This window comes from Gastrolobium bilobum, unplaced genomic scaffold (genome assembly GCF_033153095.1).
Source record: "Gastrolobium bilobum isolate Gb01-03AN ecotype WA unplaced genomic scaffold, APGP_CSIRO_Gbil_v1 utg333, whole genome shotgun sequence".
Classification (NCBI taxonomy): Eukaryota; Viridiplantae; Streptophyta; class Magnoliopsida; order Fabales; family Fabaceae; genus Gastrolobium; species Gastrolobium bilobum.
In genome coordinates, this window is record NW_026898265.1 from 347,877 (window position 1) to 363,824 (window position 15,948).

At 38.3% G+C, this 15,948-nt stretch overlaps 2 protein-coding genes across 9 annotated transcripts; one reads left to right on the forward strand and one right to left on the reverse strand.

Annotated features, from left to right (window-relative positions):
- The first annotated feature begins 2,233 nt into the window (after positions 1–2,233).
- Positions 2,234–11,812, forward strand: LOC133314349 (TITAN-like protein). Of its 8 annotated transcripts, XM_061515825.1 has the most exons (12): positions 2,234–2,489; positions 3,067–3,180; positions 3,833–3,999; positions 4,736–4,880; positions 7,449–7,517; positions 8,073–8,405; positions 8,512–8,638; positions 8,753–9,077; positions 9,691–9,761; positions 10,094–10,139; positions 10,402–10,823; positions 11,040–11,647. In XM_061515825.1, exons 6-12 carry the CDS (start codon positions 8,098–8,100, stop codon positions 11,073–11,075), a joined length of 1,335 nt encoding a protein of 444 aa, XP_061371809.1. In that variant the 5' UTR covers positions 2,234–2,489; positions 3,067–3,180; positions 3,833–3,999; positions 4,736–4,880; positions 7,449–7,517; positions 8,073–8,097; the 3' UTR covers positions 11,076–11,647. The 8 variants fall into 8 exon arrangements, 5 of the variants coding, with proteins under 5 accessions (XP_061371809.1, XP_061371806.1, XP_061371807.1 ...); XR_009751944.1 differs by lacking the exons at positions 4,736–4,880; positions 7,449–7,517 and adding an exon at positions 11,716–11,812 and having other exon boundaries at positions 11,040–11,177; XR_009751942.1 differs by lacking the exons at positions 4,736–4,880; positions 7,449–7,517 and having other exon boundaries at positions 11,040–11,177; positions 11,417–11,647.
- A 1,216-nt stretch (positions 11,813–13,028) lies between these two features.
- LOC133314357 (acetolactate synthase 2, chloroplastic-like) lies at positions 13,029–15,159 on the reverse strand. Its single transcript, XM_061515834.1, has one exon. The coding sequence runs from the start codon at positions 15,157–15,159 to the stop codon at positions 13,207–13,209; it is 1,953 nt and encodes a 650-aa protein (XP_061371818.1). The 3' UTR covers positions 13,029–13,206.
- Between the last annotated feature and the right edge of the window lie 789 nt (positions 15,160–15,948).

The window sequence follows — 15,948 nt, forward strand, 5'->3', positions numbered from 1 at the left end:
GAAGTTGAATCCTACTACAACTGGGAGATCTATACAAGCCCAAGAGGTAATCCTTATAAATAAGAGGTTGAAGACCCCAGGTATACACTTTTGACCTATTTACTATTATTGCCAACACTGTGCACACACCCACGTCTTGGCTATAAGTCCATTGCTTGTGCGCAGTGATTGGAGTGTTGGCAATAAGCCAATCTAGATACCTATCTCTAGGGTATTTCTGAGCGAATACCATACGGTATAGCAATATGGTCTTTTAGGACCTAACATTGGTGCTGTCTGTGGGAACGATAAATTTCGATTCCTATTCCACGATGACAAACACTCGTGCAACATCTAGCAACGCTCAACCCCAACCACCGTCGCATCAGTCCGCCCTAGGGCATCTACAAGAGATGTCCAATCCGGTCTTGGTGGAGGTGCAGGTCAGAGAGGTCGGTCCTGAGCAACCACACTTCGTGACCCGAACAACCCAGCGACGGAGTTCGAACGTCAGCCACCGCAGAATGAACAACCCAGAGCTGACGATCACATAGCTAACACTGCCTTGAATGCAATCCTTCAAAGGATGCAGGAGATGGAGAATAGGTTCTTGGCTCAACAGAGGTTGGATGCTCAAAGAATGGAGGCACTGGAAGCCGAGCTACGGAACCAGAATATTGAAGGCCGAGCTGGAAGAGAAGGTCGACCTACCACTGAAGGTAGACCCGAAGCTGAGGGGCAAGAACGTCGGAATGCGACAACTGAACAGGTTCGAGGCGTTCACAATGAGAACAAGCATGAAAACAGAGGTCAGGGCAACGACTAAGGAGATAACTATCTCCATGACGAAGAGGCTAATGACAGTCTATTCACCCAGAGGCTCATAAACTTGGCTATTCCGCCAAGGTTCAAAAGTGCCAAAATACCTCCTTATGACGGAAGTCAGGACCCAGACGCCCACTTGGAGGCGTTCAAGACAGAGATGTTGTTCAATGGGATAACTGGACCTATTAAGGCCAGAATCTTTGCAACGACCTTAACAGGTTAGGCAATGGCGCGGATAACCAGGTTGCCCAGAAACTCCATTGATTCATTTGAGGATCTGGCTCGTACTTTTCGCCTGAACTTCGCCACCAGTAAAGCACATCATATGCCAGCCTATGCTCTAGGAAGAATCCGGCAAATGGAGAACGAATCATTGCAAAAATACCTTGATCGCTTCAAGGAATCCGCCCTTAAGGTACCAAATTTAACTGAACCATGTCATTTGCATATGATTATTTCTGGTCTGGATGGCGAATCTCCACTCGCCAAATCCATATACAAGAACCCGGTCAACGACCTGGAGGAGTTTCGATGGAGGTCAGATAAGTATATCGACATCTAAGACATGCAGAGAGCCTAGACGTCTAAGACATGCAGAGAGCCTATGGCAAATCTAGAGGTCAAAGCCCAAATCGCCAAAGTCCAAGCAAAAGGAACAAGGATAGAGATCGGCAGGGGTCAAAGAAGACATCCGACTCTCACAATAAGAGGTCAGATGAACGTTCCCCAAGAACTAAGTTTGACAGTTATGCTCCATTAAACATGTCCAGATCTTAGATATGGAAAGAGGTGGCTCAAATCGAGATGCGTAATGTTGAAAGGCCTCGACCCATTAGAAACAAGGGCGGGTTGGACAGGAATAAATATTGCGCATTTCATGATCAGAATGGTCATACAACGGATGACTGCTGGGATCTCCGATATGCTATTGAAAAACACATTAGAGAAGGGAAGCTTAAGCAATACCTCATCCGAACTCAGGGCAAGAAAAATAGCAAGCGAATGCAGAGGAGCCGGAGCAGAAGCCCTAGCCCGAAGAGGGATGACAGGAAAGATCGAGGACAAGACCATCCCAATAAAGGTAAGAAGGTCGAAGACAAGGATGAGGAGTACCAAGAAGCCGACTTCGAATGCAATGTCATAAGTGGAGCCTTGGGAGGTCATGTCAGTCAAAGACAGACCTGCCTTCAAAGAAAAGGCCAGTAAGCCTGGCCTCCCCAAGTTATTTTTTACAAAAAAAGATCTACAAAAGGTCATTCCTGGTCACACTGATGGCTTAGTGATTACTGGAATGCTAGTTAATTGACGGGTTAAGAAGATTTTCATTGACCCCTAAAAAATTAGATATCCATTTTTTTTTTGTCTTAAATCATTTTTATATTTTCTTTCAACCCTAACTTCAATATTCTGATTTCTGAATTATGAGCACATGAACCTGAGCTCCTAAGCTGAGTTCTCTCTCCTCTTTGATTTCCATAAACCTAGCTTTGGGATTGATCTTATTACATACTGCATTATCTCTCTCTTCTTTCATCCAAATCTCTTCTTTGATTTCGCCACCCACTCGCGACTCACGATTCCGAAGCGATTCCTCTTCTCCTGCGACCACCGCTGGCGTCCCTTTCTCCACCGGCATCCTTCCGGAACGGGTTCGTCCACTTCGATCTATATCGTCTTCCTTCAAGGTTTCTTTCTTCTTTTTATCTTCTGTCTACTATATTAACTCAGATATATGGAGTAGTGTAAGAAATTTATTACATAACTCATTGGATGTGTAAAATATAATTTGCAAAATTATGAATTTTGTTAGTATACAAATTGTCTTATCATCACTGTTCCAAGGAAATGAAAATATAGTTTCTTATCATTTTGTTAGTATTTTTTTTTTTTTTTTGGTGCTTTATTTCTTAACTGTACAAAGGTTTTTTTTTTTATTGTCGAACAAATAGTTCTACTTCAATTGTCGAATTTCTGTTGAAATACAATCTGTGTGATATCTGTCTTATTCTCATTTAGATGATTTCATTTTTCCCCCTTGCAGTATCTGTTTGATTCAATAAAATTTATTACGGTCTTACCTTGTGGGCTTACTATACATTTAGAGTGTGTTCAAGAGATGATAAAACATCATAGGTAGGACATTTATCTATCTCCAATGCAGCCTGAAAATGCATCCATAACCTTCCCTGAAAATGCAGTGCCTGTAAATAATGTACCATGGATTTCCTGATGTTATTTTATTTCTTGTTTATCTCTTTCAAGTGCATGGATTCTCATTTAAAGGGGGCGAATTGGAGCAGTGGTAAAACTATTCTTTCATGACTGAAAGGTCATGGTTTCGAATCTAGGAAACAGCTTTTTTGCAATTATGCAAAGGTAAGGCTGCGTAGAAGGATTGCCTTCACCCCACACTCTCGTTTTTTTTGGTTTTTTTTTTTTTATATATCTTTCAAGTCAAGTGCATGGATTTTCTAGCTCGTACTATAAAAAATAAAATGTTTTAAATAAAATAAAATAAAATAAGGTTAAGATCAAATATAACCAGTTTAAATGTTCGTTGCAAGTTGAAAAGTATATGAACAATTCAAACCAAATAAAGTGTTTGTCTTGCAAGTTGTTCCAATTTTAAGCCAATTGTATATTTCGAGGACATTGAGTAATTATATTCATATGAAAAATAAAATAAAATAAAATTTGAAGTGAGTTTGTATTTAAAATAAATAAATAAAGGTATATTTTATTTTATTTTGACAAAAATAAAACATCTAATTAAAACCCGTTTTGTTATAGCTATAAAATAGGTTTTGAACTTGATAACAAGTTTATGGTTCATAATCGGTTTTGGAACCGGTTTCAAACTAGTTTGAAAAAAAATAAAAAAACCGGTTCAAAAAAGAAAATTAGTTCGGTTTGAAAATCAAACCAATTAAAACCGGTTCAATTTAGTTTTTGTTAAGAATCCAACCGAACCGAACCGCTCATGCACGTCCTTACAATTAACAACTTTTCCCTATTTTCTTCGGGACAGGTGAACCCTAATACCAAATATTCCAAGATTTATCATTCACTCCGTCCCACTCCCTCGCATTCACGTGTTCACTTTGCTCGTTCAATGCCTCGCAGATTCGAAGCTTCTTGCAGTGCTCGACCTTGTTAGTGATTGATTTTCTAATTTGTCATCCACTTCATCACAAGGTAATAGTTTAGTTTTGCAGTGCTCCGTCCTCATACTTTGAATCTATCTTTTCTAGTTTTCAGTTTCGATTGGTTGTTGCTGTGTGCAGTGGCGGACGCAGGAATTTTAATAAGAGGGGGCGAAAATAAAAAATATTATATCATAAATAAAAGTACTTAAAATACAATACAAATTTAATATACAAAAAATCGAAAAAAAAAATCTATTACAGAACTTAATATCATTTCACTTGACTCTTGCTTTACGTGTTTTCATATTGTTAAACTCATCTATAATTAAATCCGTACTAAAACTCAAAACAATTTCTTTTTCAATGCATGTAATCAAAGAAATATATGGAAAGAGCGAGGTCATCTTCTGTACATTTGTAGTAGGTATATCTGTCATTTAACAGGTGACACTTGGATAAAAAAAATATTTTTCTCTCCTTTCTATACAAACATGACAATTATTTCTCATTTTTTATTGGATAGATGCACTGAGAGAATGGTACAATAGTAGTACTATAGATATTTTCGGTAAGAGCGTGAGCAGAAGCATGGAAAATTGAAGGGAAAAGCATGTACAACACAATAGTTTCATCATCACATTTTTTTACATATATTATATAAATTTTTTTTCCAAATTTAAGGGGGGCGAGGGCCCACCCTAACCCCCTACTCCGTCCGCCCCTGGCTGTGTGTTTCTCTATTTTTAACTGGATTCATTGTGTTATGTGTTTGGTTATCCTACTAGGGCGATCATTGTTTGGCTAGACATGCTGTTTTGGCGAGGATTGTGAGAGTAAGCAGAGAGCAAGAGAGCTTTTCATATCTAAGGATTAAAAAAGCATACCAAGAGGAATAAAGCGAAATATCTCTTTAATCTCCTTGGATTTGAGGTTGAACTTCTCATTCTTGTTTTCCTAAAATTTTTTAGCCATTGTGGTTTACTTACGCTGGAATCAGTTGTTAGGTTGATTTGATTTAATGTAGATACTGAATGTGTTTGATGTCATTTGGGAGAAATTAAGATTCAAAGAGCTGATTTATAAATGACCAAAAATGCTTTTATATGCAACTGTAGAATTTATCAGTTCACATATACGGAAAGAAGATTTACCTATTACTACGTAGTGTTGGCTAATCGGTAGAGTTCATAGTAATGGGAGATCTACAATCAAATGGGTTAAGCCACAATTATATATATATATATATATATATATGGGAAAATTTGTATTCTTTTAAAGGATATGAAGTTGTATCCTTTTAAGAGAGAGAAAGAGATAAATGAGTGAGTTTTTTCTCTCTCTCTCCCCATTATGATATATCTTTTTCTCTCTTAAAAGAACCATGCTTTAAAAGGATGCACACTTTTCCATGATTTATATCTAATGATTCTGATTTATTGGATATTTGAGCCGTTGGATGCAAGCAAATCAATGATCAAGATTTGATATAAGACTTCTTATTCTTACATGAGTATAATAATATCCTACCCATATATATATATATATATATATATATATATATATATATATAAGCATTGATCCTATGCATATCTAATGGCTCTGATTTATTAGATATGTGAGCCTATGCATATCTAATGGCTCTGATTTATTAGATATGTGAGCCGTTACATGTAAGTATATCAATAGTCAAGATTGAGTATAAGATCTCTAGTGCCTTTGAAGGCGTTAAAGATTGTGGCGCCTTTCATGTGATTGGTGCATGTGACATGCTGCTTAATATATATATATATATATATATATTCAAAAGAGAGGCGCCCATGGCATCAACTCCTCTCATGACACTACGTTGGTGAATTTTTCCATTTATATGCATATTAAGGATTATTTTTAAAAAACGGTTACATTGATTAATGTGTAATATACACGCATATGTGTGTATGATACATTGATCGATGTAACTGTTATTTAAAAATTTATAGGTATGCGTATAGGTGACATGGTGTTGTAAGAGATATTAATGCCATGAGCACCTCTCTTTTAAAATAATAATAAAAAATATTGGCATATCATGAGAACCAATCATGTGAGAGGCGCAACAACCAACATAGTTCCAGCATACCACATAGTTCCAGCAACAACCAAAGCTGCAAAAAAGACAGCAGCGATACGGACAAAAGACAACAACGATACAGACGGTTTCAATATTTCCCACATGCAATCCTTTGTATAGACGTTGGGGTGGGTGCACACTACTAAGATGGAAAAGGCCCGCCAATATACCAAATGTCCCAGCTGCAATATGATGAGAGGCTATTCCCCTCGAAACAAATGGATCAAAAACCTCCACACGACATGCGGGATTTATGGATTATACCCTTACGGTTAGTCTGTAAGGGTCGGACACCTATATTCAAGGACCATACAATCCTATTACATGAAATGCACTGAAACCAAAATAAGCCACCCCTGCAAGAAATAAATGAAAGATTTTGGACAAATCCAAAGAAAGTTTTTTGGTACATTCATCACAAAATATTTTTAGATCCCAATAGACCCAATGTCAGATAGCAGCCAATAAGCACAAACTTGAAAACACAATATCTGCTCCGGCCACATTATCGTAACTCCAAATACCCGAATTGGTTATAGCCCCCCTTGTGATATTCCAACCGCCCCAAGCCTGGCTGAGGAAGAATTATGAGGTGTAAAAAAAAAAAGTGGATTCAAAGAGTAGGGCGTACTGTATTTATTTTAATATATCCATCATTTAGGAAAAATTTTGTTTTCTTTTTCTTTTAAAAAAGAAAATCGTAAAGTAAGGTCATTCCATTTCGATAAAATACTCACACCCAAATTCCATAGTTTTGGGTTCGCTAACCCAATCATGATTTTCCTACCCCAAAGGGAAGGATCTTTCCCATTTTGGCCGGTTGTGGGCGAGGAGGGATTCGAACCCCCTACACCGTGGTTCACGTGCTCTAATCCTTTGAGCTATAAGCCCCACCCCATCTTCTTAGCAAACATGCTCTAATTGTTATAGCTAGTGGAGATGAGGTGGGGCCTGGAGTTCAGAGGATTAGAGCATATGGCTACGAACCACGATTTCAGGGGTTTGAATCCCTCGTCGTTCACAACCTAGTTTTGTTATTGTGGTTGTTTTAGAGTTGCTGCTTACCTTTTTTATAGTTCTATGGACCACTCTATGAATCAATGACTTGTTTTATGTCTACTAAGGATTTGCTATTTTTTTTTTGTTATGGAATCTTTCATGCTGGTTAATTGAATATTCCATTGCACTTTTTGCCCATTACATTTTGTTAGAGAGATATAAAATTATTAATGTAGCCTCACCCATTAGCTTAAGCTTTTGGGTGAGGGTCTTTTTAATAATTTATATTATTCTCTAACACACCCTCTCACGCAAGAGCCCTTTGGGCTTGAAGAGTGGATATTATACAGGCCCAATTTTTGATTTATCTGTTTATTTAATTTCACTAGAAAGCGGGGGGCGGTGAGAATCGAACTCGTGACCTCGTGGTCACTGAAGCTCTGATACCATGTAAATGAGTGAGGCTACATTAATAATTTTATATATCTCTATCACTTTTGACCCTAAACAAAGTTCTGTTGCTTGACTCTACTAGTATCAATCCTTTCAACTGATCTGTCAGTTTCTATCTGTTTCTCCCAAGTCTAAAATACGTGTGTTTGAAACATGGAAATCAATGTGATTGATTTAAAATTATTTGCTACTCGCTGCTTATAAGATTGCTGAAGTGCTATATTAAAATCTCAACCTATTTTATGAGCCTTCCTTCCCATAGAAAGTTCGGCTGTGTACAGGGTGGGCTATCGCCAGCCCATTTAAGAGGAGGGCTAAATATATTTGGATTTAGTCGGCTGGCCTTATAGGCTTTTGGCTTTGTGGGTTTTTTGGCCTTGACCCAAGTGGAGTAGGGCTGAGATGAGGGGGAGGCTGCACCGCGACCTACCCTCTATGGGATTTCTTTTGTCTTTTTATTTTCTTTTTTACCATGCATCCATGCATACCAATGAAACCACATTGTAGTTCATGTGAAAAAGTGAGTGGTAAAATTAATTCCCAATGGTATTTCATTTCAGAGAAAAGGTGATCCGCTGTGTGATAATGGGGAAGCAATCTGAGATTGAGAGTGGGAGAGCAAAACCTATAACGGGAACAAGGAAGAAGAAAACTGAGTTTGAGTTCTGCAAGGTCTGCAATATAAATCATGACCAAGGTCTCCGACACAAGTACTTCCCAAACCACAAGAAATCCCTCTCTGCCTTCCTCTCTCGCTTCCAAAACAAACTCTGCGATGCACGCTTCTTTCTGAACACCCCTAGCCCTCTCCGTTCCCAACTTTCTTCTCGCAATCGCTTGTGGTGTGTTTTCTGTGACCAAGATATCCAAGAGCTCTCTAGTTCCTTTGCCTGGTATTAAATTTTGTTTTATGAACTTCAATTTCAAATTGAAGTTAGTCAAGGTTTCCTTTACCTAAACTGTAATTTTTAATTTATATCGTGTTGGTTCTTGTGGTAGTGCTAATGTGATTCGTCACCTAGCAAGTGTTGAACACGTGAAGAATTTGAAGCACTTCTTCTGGAAATATGGTGGTGCCATGGATCAGTTGGACACGTTTAAGGTTTCTGATGATGATTTAGCTAAGGTGCAATATAAATTATAGCAATCTAATTTTGGAGCTTTATGGAAATTAAAACAAAACCTTTGACTTATAATGTAGTTGATCATTAGTTGTTATTTCTTTTCTTTGTGAGTGCAGTGGGAAAAGAGGTGCATGGCCCTAAAACCTGAACCTGTGGTGTCGAGTGGGCAATGTTGCAGAGCAGTGTTTGGAACTTCAAGTGATATCCATAATCAACTCAACAATGGAAATATTGATAGTTTTGATAATGTTTATTCTCATTCTTTAAAATCATATCCTTCAACTGGTGTTTTGCCTTTACAATGCTATACGAATGAGTATCAGGTGTCCTGTTCAGGACAATCTGGAGTCAGCAATACTGGCCTGTTAGATATTGATACCTCTTCTTTACCTTCGGAAGCATGCTCTGGTACAAATCCTTTTGCTTTGCAGGATTTTGCAGGTATGTGTATCCTGTCTATTGGAATTCTCATTTCTTATTCTTTATGTAAAGAACCGATTCAACCCAAAAACGTAAGTTTTTAGGTTGAATTGGTTCTTTATATGGTATCAGAGTCATGGTGTCACGGGTTCAATCCTCATTGCCTCCTATTTAATTAATAATTAATTAAGTCTTGTGGAGTTTCTTAGCACAGGTAGATGAGCCTGTGCATTATCCACCCTTCAAGTCCAATGGGCTCTCGTGTGACAGGGCGTGTTAGAGAATAGTATAAACCATTGATAGACCTTCACTTAAAAGCTTAAGCTAAGGGGTGAGACTATATTAATAGTTTTATATATCTCTTGACACGCCCCCTCACATGAGAGCCCATTGGGTTTGAAGGGTGGATGATGCATCAGGCCCAACCTACCTGTGCTAAGAAATTCCGCAAGAGAAAGTGAGGGGCGGTGAGAATCGAACCCGTCACCGAGGCTTTGATATCATGTAAAGAACCGATTCAACCCAAAAACATAAGCTTTTGGATTGAATTGGTTGTTTACACTTTACAATTACCATCCACATGGGGGATTTGTTAAAATTGGGTCTTATCTTCTTTGTGCTTATATTGTCTCAGTTGAAAGAAGCCATTCCCTCCCTTGTAATGAAAGACAATGGTCAGGTGATGGTTACTCTTTTAATAAAGGGGTGAGTTCGTGTATGTGTCTTTTTTTTTTCCGGTCATAGGCTATAAGTGTTTCACATACTGTTTGAGTTTCAGACTTTCAGCAGTGGTTGGTAACCTCATTGGTTTACAAGATCAATGTACATGAAGTTTCGCCCAATTTTTAAGTTATCTAATTTTCATGTCTTGATGATGAAGTATTATAGTTTGCTTCTTACAATGTATGCTAGTACTTTTTATAATTCCTTTTCTTTTTTTAACATCTTTTCTGTTTTTGCTCTCTTCCTGTGTTGTAGCTGTCTAATTTGTAATTTCAATACTAATAAAAGTATCACATTTTGTATGAATGTACTAGGTGCGTGACAATGGTAGAATGGTAAGCCAAGTGAGCAGCCATAAGGGTATTCATCTATAATTTTGTCAATTTTGTTTTGCTTCCATTCTTATAATACTAAAAAGCTGCAAAGCATATTCCAATTTTATATGTAGTACACATTTGTACATATATGTAAAATATTTAAGATATATGAATGCAGAAAAAAGAAACTAAGACTTTACTATGGTTTTATAGCTCATTCATAGATAGGTAATAGAGGAGTTTGTGACTCTGGTGGTGAACTAGCATGCGTGATGCATTTTCTACTTATGATCCTTCATTTTCAGGTCCACAGATGCTCAGCCGAATCTCTTCTCTGCCTACTGGAAATGCTGGTGGAAATGTTCATTCTGGAGCACCTCCACCATGGTTTGAAGCAACTGAGGGAGTTCAGATATATTCTGAGCCTGTCTCAGTAGACCTTGTCTCCCACTCAAACAAGTCAGAGAAGTCCAAAAAGTTGAATCCAAAACGGGTGGGAGCAGCTTGGGCGGAAAAGAGAAAGATTGAAATGGAGATGGAAACGAGGGGAGAGACTGTGAGGAATGAGTTTGATGCCAACTGGCTTCCTAATTTTGGTAGAGTCTGGCAATCTGGTAGCAGAAAAGAATCGAGAAAAGAATTTGAGAGGGAGAAACGAAAGTTAGTAAATGTTGAAACTCAATCTGAGATGCCAATCAAGATACAGCCTTATGTTAGCAAAAGAATGGTGAGTTTTATCCTATGTTGTACATTCTAAGATCACTGGACTAGTTTCCTTTGAAACTGTTAGCCAAAACTAGCCTGGTTTGGGCCTGGCTTAAGCTGACAAACTGGACTGGCTCTAGCTGCCAAACTGCAATTTACTGTAAAGCTATTATCATATTGATATTTCTGTCATCAATTTGTAAATATTCAAACGTGTTCTTTTGTTTGTTCTTTGCAGCGGATGGATAGTTGTGGTGATTATGCAAGTGGGTGAAATTTCTGGTGGCAAACATGTTCAGGGAGTCTACACTACTGTATATAACGCATTTCAGCATCGTTTATATTGGAGGCTGACGAATTAACACAATGAAACATGGTGCGTTCATGTCAATCTTTGAAAAAAATACTGCAGTCATTGTGCAGTATTGACCCACAATAATAGTTAAGTGTAATATTACATGAACTGATCAAGGAGTGATGGCTGTTACCCTACAATGATTGTGGTCATATTAATCTTACTGCATTTCATGTGCCATGTGACTTGAATCCTTATTATGGTTGGTCTGCCTAATTTTTGTGCAGTTCTGGGTGTTTGATTTTTTTTTTTCCAACCAGCTTCATTTTGAACGTAGGGTTGGCTGCGATTGACATTTAGATAGGCGTTGCTTTGCAATATGTTGGTCTCGTCCATGGGAATAGGACAACTTATTCATAGTAGTACAGAATACTTAGATTATTCGCACGAGATCTATATTCTGTATTTTGCTGATAATTTGTTTTAAATAACGTGTCAGCACGAATGTTATTTTTGTGAATATTTGAGTCTCAACTCAAAAGAAAGGTACCCGTAATCATTTAATGGCTGCATTTAATATCTGTTTTGTATGATGACTTTGATTTCTCAGACTTAATAGATATGATGGCAGGTTTAAAATAAGCTTCCCGTTGCTTCTCTTAGATTCTGCCCGTGTCTCGCTGACCAATGCGTTTCTCTGATTCACCTCCGAATTATTGACCGATGGACAGCAAAAACTAACGGTATAACAGGATATATCATACTAGTAGAAGAAAAGGAAAATACATAATATTCTTGCTAATATATATTAATGTTTGGATGCATGTATTCCTAATCATCTTGGTTGTCTGTATTTGTAATTTATAATTAATTGAGATAATAGTTTGGTTATTTCTGCCAAACCCAGTTATAACATTTAATTGGCACTTCTGACCTCAACTCGGGATAACAAATACATTTACCCCCTGCTGCCTTAGACAAAATCAATGACGGCATCTTCAATTACCGTCACGAAAATCTCTTATCATCCTGTTTTGTGCTTATTACTTAAGCCATCAAACCCTTGGGTTCGAAGAACTTGTAGTTGTCCCATTTGCAAATACCGGCCATTCATAATTTATCTAGCAAATTACAAAATACAGAGTACAAATCCAAGTGGTCATGTGAGTACAAATTTTAGTTGATTGAGTGTGCCACGTTATTCTGTGCTGGCATGCAGTTTCAGCTGCATAAGATATATACTCAGGGACGTGTAGACCAAAGACATATTATCCTTAAAGTTGTTTTAGTGAAGCATGTACAGTCATGTTAGCAAGTTAAAGGTCAAAAGGTTTGTCCTTCGTTCGTTACTGCGACCATTTGCTTTGCTCTGCGTTAGACATCAAGACATATTTCTTAAAACCAAGTTCTGAAATTCAGGTGGACACAGCGGGTATTGAAGAATGTGATGAGAGAAGAGTTATCTTGAAACATGATGCTGGTCATTGAAGAGGTCGTTTATGATATCTATTTTTGTTACCAATTTCATACGTAATTCTGACTTCAGAAAACTATCTGAATTTCGGAATCACTCGGTGAAGATGGAGCACCAGAGATGTTTTGCCAACAAAACGGTTAAAATCCTAACTTTTAACCGAGCAAATTAATCACAAGTTCCATTAATTGAAAACTAAGTTAAAAATGGAATGTGCTTATCATGATTGCTGAGTGAGTTCAAGAAAATGTTTAAAAGCTTAACGTTTACTGAATGATTAACAGGAAAAGAAATTGTTTCAATATATAACTTGGTATCTTGATCTCATTTTCGAAATGCTTCAGTATATCTGACTTCATTAATAATTATTTCCGTTAAACATTGAAACAATTAAATTCTTTTCGATTTATAAGAACAGAAATATTATTACTATCACTTCATCTCTCACAACAGCAAAAACCAATTGTACAACATGAGATATCATACTGCAGAGTAAGATGACAATAGACATTGATCGAAGAAAAGAAAAATACATGGTCTTGCTACCAAACTAGGATCTCACCACATGTCAAATCCTGCGACTATAACATTATATATTGTACAAAACAACCATCAAGGAAAATTTGGTCAAGTCAATCAGTAACTAGTTCTGCCATCACCCTCAGTTATCACATCCTTGAAGGATCCATTACTCGGAATCATTGGCAAGACATGCTCCTGATGGGGTACAATAACATCAAGAAGGTAGGGCCCAGGTGTGTCCAACATTTTCTGTATTGCTCCTCTAAGTTCTTCCTTCTTTGTCACACGAGCTGCTGGTATCCCACATGCATCTGCGAACTTCAACATGTCTGGGAAAATCTCTGTCGCATTAGATGGGTCTCCTAGATACGTGTGACCTCTATTTGATTTGTAGAATCGATCCTCCCACTGAACAACCATGCCCAAGTGTTGATTATTCAACAACAAGATCTTGATGGGGAGATTCTCCACTCTTATAGTGGCTAGCTCTTGTACATTCATAATGAAACTACCATCTCCATCAATATCAACTACAATTGCATGAGGGTTAGCAACAGCAGCACCAATAGCAGCAGGCAATCCAAAACCCATAGCTCCAAGACCCCCTGATGTTAACCACTGTCTAGGTCTCTTATACTTGTAATACTGAGCTGCCCACATCTGGTGTTGTCCAACTCCAGTACTAATTATTGCATTTCCGTCTGTGAGTTCATCAAGAACCTGAATAGCACACTGAGGGGAAATACCATCCTCAAATGTCTTGTAACTCAAGGGGAATTTCTTTTTCTGCACATTCAGCTCTTCCCTCCAAGCTTGAATATCAAGATTACTCTTGATCCCCTTGCACTCCAAAATCCGATTAATGCCTTCCAAGGCCAACTTCACATCCGCACAAACCGACACGTGGGGTTGCTTGTTCTTCCCAATCTCAGCAGAATCAATATCTATATGAACAATCTTAGCCCTACTGGCAAAAGCCTCCAGCTTCCCAGTGACACGGTCATCAAACCTGACCCCAAATGCAAGCAACAAATCACTCTTATCAACAGCATAGTTAGCATAAACAGTACCATGCATACCCAACATCTGAAGTGAATGTTGATCCGCAGAGGGGTATGCCCCAAGACCCATCAAAGTACTAGCCACAGGAATACCAGTAAGCTCCACAAACCGCGTCAACTCAACACTCGAATTCAAACAACCACCCCCAACATACAAAACAGGTTTCTTGGATTCCAATATCAACCTCACAGTCTGTTCCAAAAGGGCTTCACTGGGAATCTTGGGCAGCCTAGAAAAGTACCCAGCAAGCTTAATGGGTTGGTCCCAATTAGGAACAGCAAGCTCTTGTTGAACATCCTTAGGCACATCAATGAGAACAGGTCCAGGTCTTCCAGAAGTTGCTATTAAAAATGCCTCTTTAACAACCCTAGGAATGTCGTCTACATCAAGAACAAGATAGTTATGCTTAGTGATGGATCTAGTCACCTCAACAATAGGGGTTTCTTGGAATGCATCAGTGCCTATCATTCTGCGAGGGACTTGTCCTGTAATGGCGATGAGAGGCACACTATCCATCATTGCATCGGCTAAGCCGCTAACCAGGTTGGTGGCGCCGGGGCCGGAGGTGGCAATGCAGACGCCGGGGAGCCCGGAGGAGCGGGCGTAGCCCTCGGCGGCGAAAACCCCACCCTGTTCGTGGCGTGGGAGGGTGTTGTGGATGGTGTGTGAGCGCGTGAGGGCTTGATGGATCTCCATTGACGCGCCACCGGGATATGCGAAGACATTGGTCACTCCCTGTCGCTCTAGGGCTTCAACAAGGATGTCCGCACCCTTTCTGGGCTCGCCGGCGGGAAACCGCGAAACGAAAGACTCTACGACAGCGGCGGTGGCTGCGGCGGCGGATGGGTCGGAGAGGGAGCATGAGACTCGGAAGGGGAAGGAACGGAGACGAGTGGATTTGTTGAGAATAGGAGAAAGAGGGAGGGTGAATCTGACATTGCGTTTTGGAAGAGTGGAGTATGAAGAAGATGAAGAGAAAGGGATTTTTGAAGCGGTGGCTGCCATTATTGAACAAAAGAGGTTGTTGTGTTAACTCTGATCGTTGGAGGCTAAGGTGTTAATGAAATCATGAAGAGGAATGGGACTTGTTTTTATTTACCTTATTGCCCTTGTCTTGTTAACTTCTACATAGGTTTTTGTCGGGATTAAATAGTAAACATAGAAAAATTGAAATAAAGTTGATATTTTGGTACTTTTGCCCACCGCTTGTTATTTTGTGGCTCACGTGATCACTTCTGAATCTCTGATCTTTGATTTTTTGTGTTGCATTCATGCCCACCACGCCAACCCCACCAGTACTCACTCAAGTATCTTTGGACCGCAATGTTATTTTGCAAGTAATTATTTAGAATTTGGATTCTCTAACGTCAACAAATGTTATTGTTACGTGATCATAATTATTTATTTAAAAATTATATATATATATATATATATTATGATGGTTGTAATCAAATAATATAATTACATGATTATTTTTTTAGAGGAGGTTATAGTTACTATCTTTTTTTTATTACTTCTTACTATTAAATTTTAACCATTGAATTTCGTCAATCTAACGGTTATAATTTATTGAGTCATATATATTAAATTTTTAATTTTTAATAAATTATAACAATTTGATTGACAAAAATCAACAATTATAGTAACAAGACGTAATAAGAAAAATAGATACTCAGTATAACTTCTCTCTTTTTCATTTCAAATCTAATTTTTTATTTTTTTTTGCCGCCCATGATTTTAAAGTGTGTATTCTGCTATCAAAGTGCGACAGCAAATGAAGGTAGGGGAGTGAAG

What these genes read in the sequence shown, in the direction of transcription:
- LOC133314349 (XM_061515825.1), top strand. Translation starts at nt 8,098, where the DNA reads ATGGGGAAGCAATCTGAGATTGAGAGTGGGAGAGCAAAACCTATAACG. An exon ending in CTCTCTAGTTCCTTTGCCTG is followed by an intron (nt 8,406 to 8,511) that starts GTATTAAATTTT and finishes TTCTTGTGGTAG; the next exon opens with TGCTAATGTGATTCGTCACC. An exon ending in GTTACTCTTTTAATAAAGGG is followed by an intron (nt 9,762 to 10,093) that starts GTGAGTTCGTGT and finishes TGAATGTACTAG; the next exon opens with GTGCGTGACAATGGTAGAAT.
- LOC133314357 (XM_061515834.1), bottom strand. Translation starts at nt 15,159, where the DNA reads ATGGCAGCCACCGCTTCAAAAATCCCTTTCTCTTCATCTTCTTCATAC.